The sequence below is a fragment of the Symsagittifera roscoffensis genome, chromosome 8 (assembly GCF_963678635.1).
Source record: "Symsagittifera roscoffensis chromosome 8, txSymRosc1.1, whole genome shotgun sequence".
Classification (NCBI taxonomy): Eukaryota; Metazoa; Xenacoelomorpha; order Acoela; family Convolutidae; genus Symsagittifera; species Symsagittifera roscoffensis.
In genome coordinates this window covers 6,419,577-6,440,155 of record NC_087069.1, presented here as the reverse complement: position 1 = coordinate 6,440,155, position 20,579 = coordinate 6,419,577, and the positions used below count along the sequence as shown (strand labels likewise).

Here is a 20,579-nt window from a genome sequence, read left to right as displayed (position 1 = left end):
TGGTTGTGTTTCCTCTTTTGCATCATCATAGGTCTTCCGCGAAAATGGTAACCAAGGGTTCGGGTATTTTGCCAACTGCAATGAGGTGTATGAGCATAATAAGTGATGTCACAAAATTAAGTTCTGCATTGCCATTGAAAATAATTACAAGATCTTTAAAATTTTCAGTAAATAATTAATACGGACCTGCTACTGATGCATTCGGTAAAGACATTATCGCTGTGTATAGATCAGTTACGAAATTTTTTAAAAACTTTCTAGAGACAATAGTTTTTGGTAGTTATCAGTTGATGATGACTCAGTTTTGTCATCCGAAACAGCAAACTTTATCTCTTTTTTTTGCATTTCTCTCATTAAGCTGACTAATTATTAGTTTCATTCTCTGCAGGAGGTCACCAAAAGGCTAGATTGAAATTTGGGGATGGAGTTTTGAAATTGAAACGATATTTGCTCGAAATTTTTTAATCATCAAAGAGCTCATGCTTGTACTTTGCTTGCGTCCACTTATTTTTTGGTTGCTCCAAAAGAAAACAAGACAATTGTTAAATAAGTAGTCAGTTTGTATTATCCTCTACGTTGTCATGCATTTGGTCCGATAGATTTTCCGCCCAGTTTTTTGACACTTTATTGAGTCCCGTGACACCTAATTGCGACCAAGGGTCCTCCTTGTCACCTCCAATCAAATTTTAGCTAAACAACATACAGAGGTTCTTGTGTTTTTATAGACAAAATAAGAACAAACTCATCATGACAAAAATTCTTTTTGTTTCTTAATTTTACAACATCAACTTTTGATTTTTAGCTTGGATGTTAACATGCGGTTTATTGCTACTACCCCCATTGTTTAAAACTCTGTTCTGAAAACTAATTCATGGAAGTCCTAGTGTGATTATGATGTGCATGATGATCAAAACAACTACTCTGAAATAATTTTTTCTTTCAAAAAATTGTTCTTATAGACAAAAGTTTTCTCATGTAGCTGCACCACCATCAATAGTTATTACAAAAAAAGAAAATTTGCAATATTTGAGGGGGTAGTGGAAAAAAGTAGGCAAAAATAAAAATAGGCACAGCTCACAAAGACACGTAAGGTCACCTCCCTGTAGATATCCGGCACATATCATCTTGACGGTGAATTTCTCTTTGTCAAATTATATTACAAAATTAGGCTTCTTCTTCACAAAATTCGAGAACCACAACATGAATCGAATTTAATTGTTCTGGTCTCAAAAATTACTAACTCGACTGCAAATGCTGTACATCAGAGATCCATTTTCTGAAATCCGTCTTCTGACAGCTGCAAAGTTCCATCCTCTGACATCATGAAATATTTTCCAAAAAAAGATAACCAAGTATGTTTTACGCGCAATGGGTATATTTGTACAATTCTAGACGATTTAAGAAACATAATTCAGCATTTTTCTCGATTTAGAGAGTTAAAGGCATTCTCAAGAATCTAGTTTTAAAATAACAGTAAACTTTGGATTGTCGTCTCACTCAATTGGGTTTCGAAACGATTGTGCAGCTTTTTCTGCTCCTTGTTTAGTTACGCACGCGACCTTTAGGTTTTCGACAAAGCTTTGTCTCTCTGGGAGGGTCTTGCTTCCAGCGCTTTTAGACGCACGCGCCTTAGCGTGTTGCCAATCGCAGTTGATCTCTACACTCCGTCTATCTTTATGAGGGTGACAAGCTTGGCGCCGAAAAAGAAAAGTCTAATGTGTTCGAGTGTTTTGTCAACTCCAATGAAGTTTATGAGCTTAGTCAGCCTTATCAAAAAATTAAGATCGGCACTGCCATTCGACTTACTAACAAGAAATTTAAAAAATTGAAGAACTATTTCTTACGGACTTTCACGGAAGTTCGGAAAAGACATTAACGCTTTGTATAGATCGAGTGTGGTTACGATAAAAACTTTCGAAATCGTCAAGGTTTGGAGCTGCAAATTTGGCTCACTGGGGGTGCTTGAACAATAGTTTATGGTAGCTAGCAGTTAAAAAAAGAGGCAATTCTATCATCCAAAGCAGCCATTTTTATCCAAATCGTTTTTTTTTCTTCCATTGAGGTTACTACATTTTAGCTTTATTCTCTGCTCGAGGTTACTCAAAGAGGGGCTTGAAACATGGGGTTGGGGTTTTGGAAGTGAAACTGCATTTGTTCGAGCTTTTTCGTTCATCAAAGAGCTCATGCTTTTGGTTTGTTTGGGTCCACTTTTTTTGCTTCAAAAAAAACTCCTCTGCCTTATCCTTCATTTTGTCCGATAGATTTTCCGCCAAGAGAAGACGCGAGCCTTTTGGTACTCTCCTGAGTACTCGGACATTTGAGATGGCAGTATTAACATAAACATCTAGCATTGAATTGTTACCCATGGGAGTTTTACATATCATTTTTATCCATTTTACGTAGGAATTTTAAAAAACGAAAAAAAGACGTTTAAATTTACTTGAATTTTAAAGTCGAACTACAAAAATCAAAAGCAAGGAACTATTTCACTCGAGCTCAATAGGTCCAGCGGTGCACCAGCAGACTCTTCATGCCGGTTCCAGTTTCACCTTTCACCCCAAGAAGCCACTTGACAGACTTGTCTATAAAATCCTTCAAAGGGCGCTCCTTCAAACCGGCAGATCCTTCAAACAGGCAGAAACATCAAACATAACATATCTATTTAATAAGTTTCTCACAACAATTAGATAAAACTAAAACTGTTTAAGTTAAATTTAAGTTTATCAGTTAAAGTTTAACTTATCAGTAATGGGAGTTTAAATGTTACCAGATTGCTCAATTTGGGACAATAAACGCGCGATATTTTTTGTTATTAACTTTTACGCGGATATTTGATACGTTGTATAAATTGATTCAAAAAGAGCCGAGGCATGCTAGTTGATCTCTTTAAAAATTTTCTAAATTCAAATAAAATCACACTGTATTTTACATAGCGTGTAGATGAGGGATTTCAAAGTAATCTGATGCAAGCTGTTTCAACTTTTTATATGTAAATTTTGTATCATCAATTTTTTTTTGTCAGCGAACACTACTCTATAGACCTTAAAAGGCATTCGGAACATTATAGGCTGCAATCTGATTTGAGCAGTCTAGTTGGTCTAAAAACTTCGATCGGAAAACTTTAACAAAAAGATGCGATCAAATTGAGTTCTTCTTCTTTCAAACTAATATTTAGTCAACAAATTACGTTTTAAAAAACTTCAAACTTCTCAAAAACAAAAACCCAAACAGTTGTCACAAAACTGAATGGAACTGTTTTTATTCTTTTCATGCACTAAATTTTGAAATCGGGCCTTGTGGTTTAAAGACCGAGCTCTCCCGGCGTTATAATTGAACTATTGTTTTAACTAACTTTTGTTTGAAATAACTTTTGAAACAAGTAAGAAAAACTGCATTACATTTTTAACTAAATGCACGGTAGCCGCTGTCCGTAACAGTTTGTGGTCATTTTTCTGTGGATCACATCTTAATTTTGTGTAAATAGACCTAACATTTATTCTAATAATATTTTTGAAAATATTTTTATTTTTTAAATTCATCAATTTTCATATTATTAATTTATTAATTTTATTAAGAAATGAATATAATTATGTTCAGTCGGTGGAATAGTAGCTGAGCCATTCTACAAAAGTATTCATTTTGGTGTACACGCCTGGCCTGTTTGGTCTGCCACACCCACTGGTGTAGGAGGCGATGCCCAGTAGTTCGTAGTTGCAGTATGCTCCCCCGTGACACCCAATTGTGACCAGAGGTCCTCCCCCGTCACCTTCAATCAAAACGGAGTTATTGGACACGCAAGAGGTTCTTGTGTTTTTATCAAATCTTTCATCGTTTTAAGTACTCCCCCTCCCCCCTATTGCGAAATAAGGAAAGAGTTCGTTTCTGGGTACAAAAACAGCATATCATTAACCATCCATTTAGTTATTTTTGGAGGCGGATGTAATTTTTTTTAACATCAGGTTTTGAAATTTAGCTTAGACATTAACAGGCGGCTCATTACCGCTACCCTCCCCCATTTGAAGTTCAGTTTTGAAAATTAATTAATTTTTTCATGATGATCAAACTAACTATTCCGAAACAATTTTTTTTTCGAAACATTGTTCTTTAGGGCAAAAATTTCCTCATTCTGCTACACCAGCATCAACAATTATTATGGAAAAGGACAATTTGCGCTGTGTATGTGTGTATGCGTGTGTGTGTGTGTGTGTGTGGGGGGGGGGGGGGGGTGGGTAATGGAATTGAGCTTAACAGACGAGTCAAAAGGGAAAAATATGCACAGCTTACCACGACAGGTGTCGACACCTCCCCGCAGATATCCGGCACATATCATCTTGTCGGTGATTGCCTATTGTCACATTACGCATTACAACATTACAAAATCAGGCTATTTTATTTCATGGCAATTTTAAAACCACATCAGGAATCGAACTTAATTAATCAGGTGTGAATAATTAATAATTAGACCGCAAATGTTGTACAGAGTAGTTGTGAGCTTAGCCAGAAAGGTTAGCCAGAAAAATTATTCGTCATTTATTAAATAGACCATCTGCAGATTTAAGGGGGAGGGGCGACGTCTCTCTCCTCAGGGATTCGACCCCCTGCCGACCCAAAGAGTCCCCCTTTGTACTATTTTGAGATATCCATTTTGGCTGACTGACGCTAAATTTTTCTAAGGGCGCCTTCGGTGCCAAAATATACTAATTTTGAGGGGGAGAACGTGCCGAAAAAACGCAATTTTTCGGTCTTCGTTTTTTAAAAAATTCCTAAAAACGCCTTTTGCGGTGCAAACAATTCGGTCAAAATTGGTCTTTATAGTGATTTGAGAGAGCTCAAAAATCAGTTTGGTCGCTCTTTTCTAGGTCGCGACAACTTTTTGGGATTGTTTTTGAAAATCTCGAGAAAATCCTAGATCCGCCCCTGAAATAGACTACTTTGTTATTCAATCAAATCTAACCCTGTACAATTATATGAATAACCAGTAGCATCCCGACCCCCCCCCCCTCAATTCTGGTTGCCAATGTTTTCAAAGAGTCCCCCCTTTGGCATGACTTTACGTCATCCATTTTTGGCTGATCAGCCTCAAATTTTTTCTAAAGGCGCCTTTGGTTGACCTAAAAAGAACTTCCGCAAAATTTTCAAAATTATTCGAAACACCGCCCTCCCTGGAAAAATTTCTGTGCACTCCACTGCGATTGAGGTACCCGGTCTGGAGAAAATTTAAGAATCATTTCACTTAGAGTCTTTTTGGTCAATTTGGTCGGACTAAAAAAACTATCGACAAAAATGTCGAATACTCATATTTTTTGAAAATTTAAATTTTGCCATTTGGAATCCATAACCCCCCCCCCCCCCCCATAAAAGCTCTCGATCGTTCCGATATGCACGTTGCAATCCAATTGAGGCTCAAGTCACAACTTTCTACTCAAATTTTTTATTTTTTAGACTCCTGATTTTGTAATCTATATCTCTATTGCTTCCCTGTTCGCCGTATATCATCTGACATTCGGCAGGCGGGATAACAGGAATAGTTGCATGTCGCAGGAGTGAACTGGGCTGCAGATTTCCTTCGTTCGCTGTGCCCCACCCAATCACGGTCACAATTGACCCTTAATTGGTTGATTCAAACGGATTCGCTTTGTTTTTGGATCATCTTTTGAAGTTAGCACCCCCCCCCCCTAACCGTTTAGGGGGATGATCTTAACTTGGTCTGTTTGGGGGGAGGGTCGTTAATTTGATCCCATCTCTTTTTATTTCCAGGGACCAAGTTGAACTTTTCCTTAGTCACATTTTTAAAGAAAGGTTTGACCAGCTTCGAAAAAATCTCCGAATCGTTTGTTAGATGTTGAATCAATCACTCGTCGTCGCTCAACAGAATCAAAGACTGGAACTATTTTGCCGGTAAAATTAGCATGTTCACAAAAAATGGCTAAAGCTGTTTCTGTTCAGCTAAATAAATAATATAAAACTGCGCAGAAAAACAATTTAATTCGAAAAAACTTACAGAAATTGTCTGATTCTTAGTTTCGGATTTTTTTTTGCAATCTTTAAGGTGGTATATTAAGAGACAATCGGAATTTCTATGAGTGGTTGTTTTCTAATTAATTAAAAGTTCTTTTAAATCCATTCTCATTTAAAGGAAACCGGCATGTTGTGCTACTAGATAGGCAAGTCTGCCTGTATAGTGTCCCTGACGGAGTGAATTTGTTAATAAATTGTGATTTGTACCTGCGTCTGAAATCGAAATTGTCCAAGTAAACGATCTACCCCCCCCCCCCCCCTGAACCAAATAAGGGAGGAGATGGTTCACTTGGTTAACAGTAATTTTTTTTTCAGCCAATCATCGTATATACATGCCTTACTGGTTGAATTTGCCGTTTAACATTAAAGAGGGGTGGGAAAATTGTTCACATGGGCCTAGACTAGAATGGAGCGACCCATTTTTGTTCCCCCTCCTCTTTTTCCACCCGCTAAAGTTCATTTGTAAAAATTCTTTTCAACTCAGTCAAGTTATCATTAAAAAAACTTGGAAAAGGTCTACAAAGCCTTGGATTAAGTCTACAATCAAGACTAAAGTCAAATCCCTTTGAATCGATGGACGGGTATGAAGATGGGCTGAATGAAGTCGCTGAAGAGCAGGGCATGGCTCAACTTGAGAATTGCAACATCATAGTCCAAGTTGTCCGCGTACCTGCAACAATTAATTTTGAGTCCACCATTTCAAACTCGCATGGGTCATTGGAGATGAAGGGGAAAGGACTCTATGTGCGTGTTTCTTATGCGTGTTTTTTTTTCACGAGAGAAGAGCGAGAGAAAGAGATTTCAGCAAAACAGTAAAAAATGTCCCCTAAAAACAGAAACACATAATTTTTGAAGTTTTCACAAAAATCAGTGTATTTTTTGCGTTTATATTGAATACTGCTTTTATAATTTTAACGATGGTAGAATAATACATGGAAGAGATACTAACCTTTTGTAGCTCCCATGAGGCTTGAATGAAATCACTTTGGAGTACATTTCACTCCCACTTGGGTTCTCAAGGTCAAAGACACCAGCCAAAGCCCACACATTATCACTCTCTAGTCTGTTCTCAATACACGATGCAGAAGTTATGACTGTGTACTCGTTATAAATAACACCTGCAGTTTTTTCTCTTATACGTCCCAATTTAGCTATTTTTCGAAATGAGTTTTAGTTTTTTTCTTTTGCCTGAACTAATCTTGGTCCTTTTTATTTAAAAAGCACAAAAATTCGATTTCTCAAAATATGCGAACAAAATTTAAACGCTCACATTTAATGACTGGCTAAAATCAAATAATCTGCCAAAATGGACTAAGTTTTGGTCAGTTCAAGTAAAAGATGCTTCAAAAGATCTTAATTTAACAATCAGATTTGAACATTTTTTGGTCCATTTTGCAAAAAAAAAGAACAATTTTGGGTCGTATAAGAGAAAAGAACCCCCACCTGCGCAGAAATGCTTCATCTCGTCGTACTCTTGTTGCATTAAACTAACCACAAAAGGATAATCGCCCGGGTTCGAAACATCCCCGTGGATTATTCTGAGCGACTGTTTAACTCCTCTGTCGCTTTTCAAACGAGTTTCGAAAGTTTTGTTGTTTTTAGTCTCGTTTTCTCTGATTAACTCGGGAAGTTTCCAAGATTGGACGGAACAAAAGTGGGACAGCAAAATTATCAAAACGTTGAGGGAGTTCATTTCTTAGATGAATATCCTGATTTTGTCAGTTTCAATGGAGACTAATTTGTATGGAAAACCAACTAGTCTCGTGTAAAAAACAATCTGAGATGATTGTTATAAGTTTGGCCTCATTCAAAAACATCAATCCTGGAACTAAACTAAGGTACTATTTGAACCTATAAACTTTGAAATAAAATTCGCATGGTTGTAAATCAGATTTTTGAAAGCGTATTTTCACATCTTTAGATTCAGTGTGAATTGATATTGGGATATCAGATAAGAGATAAGATTTAGGTAGAGTTAGTTTATCATATCTGTCAGTTTCAGTTTTATATGATTCTTTGAATTGTTGCGCCTATTGTCAGACAAAAACTACTAAAACGCGCTTTAAATCCATGCTTAATCATGGTTGTAAATCCATTTTTGAAGCAAAACACAAACAAGCTTGTGACATTAAAACTCAACGTGAGAAATCTTGTTAGCCCCCACCCGACTCATTGCAAAAGGGGGGTTTCATTGCAATGCACAAGTTTTACAAATGATTAGCCGTTGAATTAGTTTTTGAAGCTTCCACAATGTGATCTCAAATTCTCAAACACCACTATTTTTTTTTCAATTAAATCGCTTCTCTATTTTTTTTTGAATTAATGTGTAGCTTCCAGGTTTGCGCCTAACTTCCGGACTGTAGCGGACTCTTCGACTAATTTCCAAATGATTGCAACCCTACATCCAGATTTTCAACTTTTGGCAACTATTTTCCAGAAAAGTGCGACTTTACAATGTCCGCGGCTATTAAACCATAACCAAACTCTCAAAAAACATATTCAGCCCAGAAAATACCCAAAATTAGAGCAAGCAGGTTTTAAAAAACGCAAAAGTAACGCGATATTTTCTTTCGCGCAAATATTTTATCGGCGCGACTTTGAAAGTCTGTAAATTAGTCGCGCGCCTTGTGTTGGCTAAGTCCGATGTTTTAGCATGTATCGTGAATGCGATTTTCCGCCAAAAAAATAAAATTTTGCTTTATTTTTATACATAAGAAATATAAATGCAAGTGAAGCGTATTTTTAAAATTGCTTATGCGCTTCTGCTCAAAAAAAGCAGACTTCTTAATATAGATTAATTATAATAAAGACTTCATAAAATGTCATTTTTTGGAAAGTTTGCCAATTCTTATTGACGTCAAAGGATTTTTGACGACAGTCTATCACACACAAAACTTGATATTTTACTTACTTTTGTCAGAAATTGAAACTACTCAATGCACATATTAAAAGTGGTGTTTTGAATGTAATTATCATTTTTTGCTCAACTGTCTTCGAATAAGTATTCTTAAACTGCTACTTTTTTTGTCTGCGACAACTAGTCGACTGCGTTTAATATTTTCAATTGTTCAGTTTTTGCTGCTTTTTATCTTGAGTTTTAGCTTTAGTTTGATAATTGCTTCTTATTTTTTGTCCACTTTCTCATTTTTATTCGCAAATTGTCAAATTGAGCATGTTTTATAGCTTTTGGTTACTAAAAATTACTTACAAGTCAAGAAAATTGATATTTGTGCAGCTTTTGTTTTCAAAATTTACTTTCTAGCGTTACCAGATAGGGAAAATTCAGCAAATTTGGTGAGTTTTTTTATCATGGAAGAACTTTTTTCTTTAAGTTTGTTTGTCGATCCGTTGTTTGAATATTATTTGCATGAAAAAGATATTTTGATTTTAACTCTAAAAATATTGCGAGTTGCAGGAAACTGGCTCAAAAGTGAGCAAACTTACGGTTTAAGCAGACGCTGAAAGTATTCTGCTGAAATTAAAGTTTCGTAAACTCTGAGGGATACACCAACTCTTTAATTTCAGATATCGAAAAAACGGACCAGGAGCAGAGACGGTCGGAACATACTTACATACTCGGAGGATGTGATTCACTTTTCACGGTTCAAAATTGGCTCATCGGACGAGGGCCGATTGGCTGCATTGATTTGAAGACAGACACGTCTTGATTTCGTCTTTTTTTCTTTATAATTTCATCCCAAAGTTTTTATTTTATTTTTCATTCAGTTTTTAATTAATGAATGGGTTTTTTAATGTAATCTTCTTCTTTTTAGTCATTTTATATCCTATCATTTAAATTGTTCATTTTGTATCCTTTTTTACAATCTTTTTTCTTTTTTTTGTCCTTGTTGATTCATTTACAGTATATTGTAGATATATATTACTATTTTTCCTTTTATTCTTTTTTAAATTTATTTTTTAAATTAATTCTAGTTTGTTATTTTTATGTTATAAGTTATTTCCTAGAAGTATTTAGAATCTATACTAACTAAACAGCTCCAACTGTTCTATCAAATGTTCCAATGGTCTAAGAAAATAATTTCTATAAATAGCTAATAAATAATAATAAACAACTAAAAACATACTCCTAGTGTAGTAATAAACTTACTAAACTATGTCCTCTTTAGTAAATTTATTACCTTGCCCCCATATATTGTTTGTAATTAACTTGCCCCCCGTATAGGCGAAGCGGGTACGACCAATTGTGCGGCGAACGAGTTCCTGTGCGGCTTCAATGACGGCACCAGACCAGAGGCGAATGGCTGCAAGGCCAACACCACCCTCTGTGACGGAGTGAACGACTGCGGGGACTTCAGCGACGAGTACAACTGTCAGTACAACACATAGTATCCTGTCAGGGGGGTATCAGTAGCCTATTGATTGGAGGGGGGTCAGGTCCATTGCTTTTTTGTATACATATTGCATCTACTTCAGTTATACGAATTTTCAGTTCCTAATACTTCAGTTCCTAATTTTGAAGGGGTCATAATTAGCTGAAAGATTAGTCGTCTTAATGAATTTACGAAACAATTATTAAAATGAAACGCTGAATTCAATTTTTCACCCTGATTTTAGGGTGACGAATTCAATTTTTTCTCCTATTTCTTTAATGTAGATGTCCTTACCCACCTTATTTTTGGTGCAAAATGTATCTTTTTCTCTCTTGCAGATTTTAACTATAACTGTTTCGCAACAGGTTTCCTGACACACCCGCAGTACTCCTGTTTCCATGACGACGGGACAACCACCTACCGCTCAGTGAACGTGGCAAAGGCCAGTTTGTGTGACGGGGTCAATGACTGTGGGGCCACCCAAGACCTCACCAGATTCAGAGACGAACTCGGATGTGGGTTTTGAATTTTGAAATTACCCAAAATAAATATTTAAATTGTTTTCAAGAACGGACCATTTTGTTTAAAATTTGCAAACATTTTTCAAAAAAAGCAAACCCATCTTGGAAGAACAGAACGCCAAATTTCTATTTCTTTTTCTCATGGCAAAAAAAAAACAAATTATGAAATTTTTAGCTTAGGAATTATATTGATTGGGTTCTTGGAATACCTCTTTTTTTCAGAAAAAGGAACAAAGCGTGCAGTCCTTACCCAGGAAATTTTCTTATGCAGGGGAACAGCAGCGTTTTCGCCGAAAAAATCTGAACGCCTCGTGTCTTGATTCTCTTTCATTGTCCTAAGTTCTCCATAAAAAGCAAATAATTAAGAATAGTCGGCTTCTGTCATTTCCAGATTCCAGCCTGATTTAATTTTTCCCGGGTGAATCTCAAGTTTTGGAGTTTTAAAGCAGGTCTTTTTTGCGTCTAGAAATTTTACGTGGTACTATTGCAGCCTAAATTGGCCATGCTGAGGAAGTCAACTAAAACTAGTCCTTACGCACTCTATTCTTGCCATGGCAGGGAATCGATCCTAGATCTGGCCATCTGTAAGTCACCCCGTCTTTCCACTATGCTAACTATTCTCTATGTGGATAATGATATTTTTATAGGCCATGACGCGTCCTTCACCTGTACATCGACCCAGTTTGCGTGTAGGAACCCAGCAGGGACCATAGTGCAGTGTGTGGACTACACCAAAGTGTGTGATGGGTACAATGACTGTGGGCAATACGGGGGAGCCACGCCATGGCACTATCAGGACGAGGCAGGATGTGAGTATTCATGATGGCAATGAGGAAAACAGTCGAATTTATAATAATGGATTATAATTTGTGACATAATGTGTTATATAATCAAAGCATAGCAGATGCGCAAGTAGCGCGAAGTCCCCCCTAAATCCGCCCCTGATTTATTGCATAAAAATTAGTCGTGAGCTTGTAAGTTTTAATTGAGATTTCAAAATCTAATCTTGTATTTAATCTAATCCGAAAAAAAAACTAAAATTCCTTGTCGTCATTTATAAAGATATTATCAAAAAGACAAATTCCATTACTAGTGTCATACCGGAGGGTATGATATTCTAATTCTTGAATCCGAATGGATCGATAAACCTTGTTTCTCAGTCGGAGCGATATAAAACGACTAGTTGACAGATAATTCAACTCTGATTCTTATTTCAAATAAAGTTCGTCCTCTCTGTCTATCAAGGTCAAGTGACCGGCCGTCTGGGCGTTTAGCATAAGATTATTAATAATATAAATAACATACATATAAGGTTAGTTTGTCGATCCAGGCCGGATGACATTCCCCCTTGACAACAAAATTTTATAAACTTTTGTTTGTTAAATTGAGTTTTAAAGTCCCCTTGGTACTAATAAGTTTGAGTTTTATAGTCCCGATAGGACTTTATGTCATCATTTTTCTGTTTGTATGTCATGCTTGGCAATTTCTTCCCCCTGGCTTTCGTGTTCCTCGTCATCGTCATTTTTTTGTTCTGATCGTTGATCGCGAAATCAAACTCTATCAAAAATTAAACTTATAGTCATCAGCTCATTGGTTTTTTGGTCATCCTATTTTTTGTTGTTCAAATTAAACTAGATAAAATGAATTCTGCTTTAATGCCAATTTAGTTTATCCATTGCTTTCTCTCAAAAAAAACTTGCACCATCTAACGATTCAATTTTCTTTGCCTCACTTTCGTTCATTTTTTCAGGTGATGTGTCTTGTGCCTCAAATGAGTTCAAGTGTCCGGCTTCTGGTACTTGCATGCTCGCAGATGGCTCAGGGACTGCAAAAGTGTGTGACGGTGTGAACGACTGCGAAGACATGCGCGACGAGCTAGGTATAATAAATAACAAGAACTGAATCTAATTATTAATTATCCCCCTTTCAACTTTCACGGGGGGTAATTATTAGGTAGATTAAGTTAGTCGATTTTTCGACCAATCAGAATGCGCCAAAATTGGAATTTTACACGATCTAGTGCTAATTTACTGCTTTTATTAATGGGAGGGGGGCAATTCTTCAGTAGATACCATAGAAGGGGGGGGGGGTAGATGGTTAAGTAGATAAAAAAACTTGTTATCATAGCAGTCAGGTCGAATAACTATGAGAACAACCAAATATGAGGACAAAACACGACATGCATCTTTTGTCTTTTTATTTGATTTTCATGATTTTTCTATTAAAAATAAGTAAGCATCAAGACGTTGTCGGTTTCGCCTAAAAATTCCATTCGTTGACTTCGAAATTCACTGTATAAGACTTTGAACGTTTTATCTTTCCTTTGAAAAAACTTTTTTGCCTTTGACATCTTATCGGAGTCCCTAAATGGAAAAACTTTCCTACGTAAAAATACCGATAATAACAATCAAGTAAATAAACACAAGACATCTTCGAGCTTGATTAAAAATAAGTTAATTTTGCCCCCAAAAATCACTCGCTGGGAAGTTAACTGAATTTAGAATACTTCGAAACGTTTTTCGACAAAAAATTATTTCTTTTTTTGCCTTGTCACATTTTTTCTCTTACTGACAAAGTGTAAATCAGAAAAAAAACCGGGCTCTTTTGAAGTTTTCCACCCCCTTGTAAAATTACAGAATAAAACTGTTCATCAATTGTTCACACGGCATTTTGCATGAAAGAAATGTTGTAAAAGTTTTTTCACCTGTTCAAGCTGATAAGTTTTGATGCTGTTTTTCACATGAAAAGTTTTTTTTTTTTAAATTGACCTTCATACAGTGAATTTCAGAAAAAATCATAGGGAAAAGAGCGAATAAACGGCATGAATTTTGCCCCCGTCTAGACATGAAACGCGGACAAAACTTCTAATTGGTAAAATTTCGTAACTGCAACCAGCAAACTACAGTTAAAAAAAGGGGGTGAGTGAAGAAGAAGATTGGGTAGTTAAAAGGGGGTAGTTAAAAAATAGGGAGTTATGTTTTATTGAATTATAGGCTGCAACAGCAACTGTGGCCCGACTGAAGTGTACTGTGGGGGAGTGTTGTGTACTGACAAAGTGTGTGACATGAACAATGACTGTGGACCAGACTACCACTACGTGGACGAAGTCGGATGTGAGTCATTGCTCATTCATTTCAGTTACATGTCATTGTTGTTAGTCTTAATTATGGACGGATAACAAACAGCGTCTGGATATCATTAAGCGTTTTGGTGTTAACTAAAACTTGTTGAATGCATCTCAGAATAAAATGAGCGATAAAATTTTCAAACAATTTTGTATTTATTATAGCTAAAAAGTGTTGAAGGCATTTCAGAATATGATAAATAATAAGTGTTGGAAACCATTTTTTTAAGTATAACTAGATAGTGTTGAATGCATCTAAGAATTAGTTGAATAATAAGTTTTGGAAATTGTTTTATAATAGAAAAAAAACTTGAAATGGATTTCAGGCTACCAATCTGCGGGTGAGTGTGGTGCAAGTGGGGACAAGACTAAAGTGCAGTGCAAGGACAACTCCACCTGTGTGACTCTGGCGGAGACATGCGACGGGGACAACGACTGCGACGACTTCTCCGACGAACTCAACTGCCACGCCGCCTGTGGATTAAGTCAAGTAAACAAACCAATCTACAGGTTATGAACCAAAACATTAATATTTATAAAAAATGAAATCAAGTAAACAACTGCAGATTTAACTAGCAAAAGAAAATGAAATAAATTTGCTTTCAAAAAGGGAACTATTTGCTTAGATTTACACAAAAAAAAATTAAAAAAAAACATCTTGAAAAAAACTTATTGGAAGGTCACTAAAAAGGTCAAAAACAATAAACCAACTCAATGTTGAAAGTTAAATATAAGCACACAAAAATATGGAACGTGGGCATGATATCAGTATCACAACATTGTTTTATATCAATTTAATATTGAATTGAACATAAAATTAAACAAGACTGCTCGCATCAGGGCGAAGCCCTGAATGTTCCGACTGCTTTTGAAGGTTTATGTAGCAGCAGTAATAACATAAAAACATTACATGAAATAAAATAAAATGAAAAAAAATTTTCCTAAAATTTGAAATTTTTTATGAAAATCATCCCCCCACACGCCATATAAAGTACAAAAAGATAGTTTTCGTTCCTTGTAACACATCAATTATGGCAAATAAGCTTCGTTCAACCATTTTGGAACGATTTATAAGACGGATTAAAACTCCGCTTACGCGTTAATAGCGCGAATTATATCGCGCGTTAATTATCCCAAATTGGTCAAAATGGCCAAAATGGCAATATTTAAACCCTCATAACTTTACAAAAAATGATCACAGGTGAAATATCTTTTCAAATTTAAGCTCAGGACAACAATATCTTTTGAATGATATAAAAAAATTCCGTCAAAAATGGCTAGTTAAAAAGTCGAAATTTGTCTGAAGAAAAAAAAAAACCCACCCCGAGTACAAATATTTCGTTACTTTCGTATCGAAGGTCGGAACAACAAGAGTGCTCGTATCAGAGCGAAGCCCTGAATGTTCCGACTGCCTTTTAAGGTTTATGAAGCAGTAATAACATTAAAAAATTCAATGAAATAAAACAAAATGAAAAAAAAAATTTCTAAAATTTGAATTTTTTTTAAATAAAAATCATCCCCCCCACACGCCATTTAAAGTGCAAAAGGATAGATTTCGCTCCTTGTAACAAACCAATTATGTCAAATAAGCTTCTTTTTACCAATTTGGAACGATTTCTAAGACGGATTAACTCTCCGCTTACGCGTTAATAGCGCGAAATATCGCGCGTTAATTGTCCCAAATTTTTAAACCCCCGTAACTTTACGAAAAATGATCACAGGTGAAATATCTTTTCAAATTTGAGCTCAGGACAACAATACCTTTCGAATGATAAAACAATTTCGTCAAAAATGGCTAGTTAAAAAGTCGAAATTTGTCTGAAGAAAAAAAAACCCACCCCGAGCACTAATATTCCGTTACTTTCGTATCGAAAGTCGGAACAATAAGACTGCTCGTATCAGGTCGAAGCCCTGAATGTTCCGACTTCCTTTTAAGCTATATGGAGCAGTAATAACATTATAAAATTTTATAAAATTAAATGATATACAACAAAATGAAAAAAAAAATTCTGAAATTTGAAAATTTTTTTGAAAACCATCCCCCCACACGCCATATAAAATTCAAAAAGATAGATATCGCTCCTTGTAACAAATTAAATATGGCAAATAAGCTTCTTTCAACCAATTTGGAACGATTTCTAAGACGGATTAATTCTGCGCTTACGCGTTAATAGCGTGAAATATATCGCGCGTTAATTGTCCCAAATTGGAACGATTTCTAAGACGGATTAACTCTGCGCTTACGCGTTAATAGCGCAAAATATATCGCGCGTTAATTGTCCCAAATTGGTCAAAATGGCAATCTTTAAACCCTCATAATTTTACGAAAAATGATCACAGGTGAAGTATCTTTTCAAATTTAAGCTCAGGACAACGATAGCTTTCGACAATTATAAAAAATGTGGTGAAGGATTTTCACTTAGTCTATATTTAGCAAGGAGGTAGGGAGTTGGCTCTTATTCAGACCTGCTTCCTTTCTCTCATATTTGACCTTGATTTTGTGATGACTTTTGAGTGTTTAGTTCACGTGTAATACAACTTTGGCTGGTGGCCATGTGTGTGTGAACGAGGCAGTTCTCTGTGATGGGGTTCCAGACTGCAATGTCACCAGATACAACGACGAATTAGGATGTAAGCACAAATTGGTGAAGCAACTAGCTAGCTAAATCCCCCCCACCCCCACCAATATCTAATAATTTCTTCTTTTTCCAAAATTTCTTTTTCAAACATTCTGAAACATCTGGAACATAATTTAATTTCTTTGAAACAATAAAAATAGATAATGTAAGCAAATAATATGCATGAAAATATCAAGTTTTTGTTTTGAGGCCGTATCAGTCCCATCCACCGTTTGAGACTTTATGCGAACTCCTAATTTTTATGCATATTTTTTGCTATCAATAATTGTTTTTATTGTTTTAAAAAGGATAAAAGATATTTTAGAATATCTGAAAATAATGTTATGCATTTCAAAAACAGATTCATAATAACTTGAAAATCTTAGGTCTTTTTTAAGTAGAAAAAAAATCTGCATTGACAAAAACAAATACAGTACCCTACAATTTTATTTTTAAAAATGAATGGAAATTGCATGGTTATTTTTTTCATTTCAATTTTAGAATTACCATTTTTCCATTAACGGAGTTGTAAGGCTACTATTTTTCCATAATTACAATTTTCTGAGTAACATTTTTTGTATGGTTTGATTTGTATGACTTGTTTTTTCCATTATTGGACTAGCATTTTTTCTCGTACCTTTTCAAGAACTATGATGACATAATGGTATGACGTAATCCGATTAGCTAAGCGACCTTCTCTTCTTAGGCTCCACGTGTACACCCGCCCAGTTCCTGTGTGACGACGGATCCTGCATAGCCGACACTCTACTCTGCGACAACAACAAAGACTGCCCGACAATGGAGGACGAAGCCAATTGTAAGTCAAATTATTGCCAAAAAAACTTCAAAAAGCTAGCAATGGATGATTGATTAAAAAACATCAAAATTTAATGATCGTTTTTCATAAACCATCAAAAATCCAATAATGGATGATTTTTCAAAAAATCTCAAAAGTCTTGTCCAGATCTAGTTAACTAATTAATTAAACATCTAGTTGATTGCCTAAAAATTCTCAAAAAAGCTGAATACTGCCAAAAAAATATTAATTTCCAGATGATTCCCAAAATTTTCATATAGTTTGCAAATCTTCAAATTTCACTTTTTTGTCGAAAAATTGCTTTTTTTAAGTGGAATAATATCAAGGCGTTTAGTTTAGTTTGACTAACTAATATTCAAAAGTTTGCTAAGAAGTAAGTCTTTTTTTACAATTTTTTCCCGTGGAGTGAGTGAGTAGCTATCTCAAAGATTAACTACTTCATTCATTCCATTTTTTTTTCATCTTTGTTGTAAATGTTTCTTTCTTCGTTTTTACCATTAATAAATTGAAGAGAAATTTCAATGTTTCTCTAAACTAAAAACAATAATCTTTGTCGTCCGAAAAAGTAATAACTTGTATATGAATTCTAATTTTTGTTATGAAAGAAGTGTCATTAAGTGAAGTTTAAAGATTAAACGCTTTCCCTTTTTCCGCCTTTTCAGTGTATTTAGTCTTTTTCTGCTTTTTTGTCAGTAATTTTCAGGTAAAGGAAGATACTTTTCTGAAATAAGCAGATATTTTTGCTTGGTTTGGTCACATTTTTTTCTGATCTCAGCTCGTTTCTCATTTAAAATTTACGTTTTGGTTGAATAAATTGCTCAAATGCTGCTGTGTTTTTTTTCACATTAATTTCAAGATTTCTGTTTAAGTATACTGACCATTCTAGCAGAATGCCGTCTAATTTTTTTGTTCTGATTTTCAATGAATGTGACAAAATATTTATCCTCGGGGTGGTTTTTTTCTCAAGAAAAATATCGTTTTTTCTTTAGCCAGGAATTTTGATGGTTATTATATTATCCGAAAGGTTTTGTGTTATTGAGCTCAAAGTCAACAAGATATTTCAACTGTGATCGTTTTTCGTAAAGTTATGGGTGTTTGAATACTGCCAATTTGGGGCAGATAACGCGCGATTAGTGCTATTAACGCGTAAGCATACGCTTAATCCAATTTTGAAATCGCTCCAAATTGAGGCTTGTTTTTGGTCTACTTACTACTTTGTTTCAAGTAAAATATATCCTTTTGTACTTAACATGGGTAATGGCGGGATGATTTTTGCAATTAAATCTAAAAAACAGTTAAAATTTAATTTGAAAAATTCAATTTTTTGAAAACGTCGTTAACTTATTTTTAAAGCAAACAATACTTCATAGAGATTAAAAGGCAGTCGGAATATTCAGGGTTTTGCCCTGATACAAGCAGCCTTGTTATTTAAAATTGAAGAGACGAAGTCTTGCATTTAATATACATAGTAAAGGTCGATATGATAAATGATATCAAACATTTGAACAAGCTTATTTGTTTACCCGTTGCAAATACCCGAACATTCCGACTTTCCCTTATTTGGTATCAAATAGTTAATGGTGAACACAATGCTAAAAACCCATAAGTCTTAGACAACATCAGTCAACAAGTGTGGAAGTTTGATAAGTAGTACGACCGATTAGGTAGTCTCAATTCAGATCGGATGCTTGTTTTTGTAAAGATATATTATATGTATAGAAATACAATGGAGCATGTCCAAAAAACTCTCCAAGGAAAACTAAACCGCATTTCCTCGAAAGTAGAAAGAATTATTTTCTCGACAATTGAAACTTCGAAAAAATCATAATAATCACAAGACTGCTCGTATCAGGGCCAAGCCCTGAAATTTCCGACAGCCTTTTAAGGTATATGAGGTAGTAATAACATGAAAAAATTTACTGTAATAAAATTACAATTATTTTTTTATTTGAGGCTTTTTGTGAAAATCATCACCCCACACGCCATACAATGTAAAAAGTAATTTCGCTCGTAGTAACATATCAATTATGGCAGAAAGTAAATAAGCTTCTTCAACCAATTTGGAACGATTTCTAAGACGGATTAATTCTCCGCTTACACGTTAATAGCGCGAAATATATCGCAAAATTAGCCTAAATGGCAATCTTTAAACCCCCATAACTTTGCAAAAGATGATCACAGTGAAAAACATTTTGAATTATGAGCTCAAGACAACAAAATCTTTTGAATGGTTTTTTAAAAAAAATTCAGTCAAAAATGGCTAGTTAAAAAGTCGAAATTTGTCAGAAGCAGAAAAAACCCACCCGAGCACAAATATTCCCTACTTTCTTTTTGAAAGTTGAAACAGTAATAACAAGACTGCTCGTATATCAGGGCAACGCCCTGAATGTGCCAAGGTCTCCCTAACTCATATCAAATAGGTTTTCGGAAAAGAAAATATTGAAAACCTATACATTTTGGACAATATCAAAGTGTAGGTTTTTGAGTCGTACGAAATTAATGCGACCAATTAAATTTGGAACAATTTTGCTGAGCGGGATAACTCGCCGCGCATAAAGAATTTGCGTGACGCTCTCAGCATTTTCAATAAATTCTTAAAAGCGAGCATAATTTAGTCCAGAACATGGCAATATATGCAATTTTCAATCCACCAGATCTTTACAAAAAATAATTGGAGTTGAAATATCTTTGTACACTTGAACTCAAGATGTCAATATCTTCAATGGGTTATAAAAAATTTGTGGAAAATTTTCATTTCGATTGGTGAAAATAGACTGAATAAAAAAACCAAACTGCGCATAAATATTCCGTTTTCTTCGAAAGTCAGCAATTATATCAAATAAGCATCACTACATAGTTTTTGTGCTTTTTTGATGGCCTCTCAAAATATTGCGTGAAAGGCTCAAACGAACAATATGTGTAAGTTGTTTAACCTCGAAAATTAATTTTTTTGATCATTATAATAATGATGAATAAAATTTTTTATTTTCAATTTTTTTTTCTATAATTATAACATTTTTCTTATAAACAGGTGACGACAGCTGCGCGAATGATGAGTACGTCTGTCCCATCACTGGTCTATGCTTACAGCTGGACACACCCTATGCAGCACCTGCGATCGTCACTAAAATATGTGACAAGAAGAACGAC

General features: G+C 35.1%; 2 protein-coding genes across 2 annotated transcripts in view; one reads left to right on the top strand and one right to left on the bottom strand.

Annotated features, from left to right (window-relative positions):
• Positions 1-3,593: 3,593 nt before the first annotated feature.
• Positions 3,594-7,711, bottom strand: LOC134853439 (trypsin-2-like). Its single transcript, XM_063869438.1, has 5 exons — positions 7,462-7,711; positions 6,968-7,136; positions 6,598-6,688; positions 4,285-4,345; positions 3,594-3,766 (listed from the first exon to the last, which is right to left on the bottom strand). Exons 1-5 carry the CDS (start codon positions 7,709-7,711, stop codon positions 3,594-3,596), a joined length of 744 nt encoding a protein of 247 aa, XP_063725508.1.
• Positions 7,712-10,032: 2,321 nt separating this feature from the next.
• Positions 10,033-20,579, top strand: part of LOC134853438 (low-density lipoprotein receptor-related protein 1B-like) — a gene marked incomplete in the record, with an annotated part of 44,763 nt that continues 34,216 nt past the window's right edge. The window contains 10 exon segments of the mRNA XM_063869437.1: positions 10,033-10,069; positions 10,202-10,348; positions 10,715-10,864; positions 11,518-11,679; positions 12,621-12,749; positions 13,864-13,983; positions 14,321-14,484; positions 16,517-16,625; positions 17,319-17,429; positions 20,461-20,562. Of these exon segments, the coding sequence (XP_063725507.1) occupies positions 10,033-10,069; positions 10,202-10,348; positions 10,715-10,864; positions 11,518-11,679; positions 12,621-12,749; positions 13,864-13,983; positions 14,321-14,484; positions 16,517-16,625; positions 17,319-17,429; positions 20,461-20,562 (1,231 nt within the window).

Bases quoted from the DNA above. Each gene is read 5' to 3' on its own strand.
- LOC134853439 (XM_063869438.1), bottom strand. From the start codon at position 7,711: ATGAACTCCCTCAACGTTTTGATAATTTTGCTGTCCCACTTTTGTTCC. The intron at 4,346-6,597 runs GTCCATCGATTC...ATGTGACAATAG, and splicing joins TTCAGCCCATCTTCATACCC to GCAATCACCGACAAGATGAT. The intron at 3,767-4,284 runs GTAAGCTGTGCA...TTTTGATTGAAG, and splicing joins AGGTGTCGACACCTGTCGTG to GTGACGGGGGAGGACCTCTG.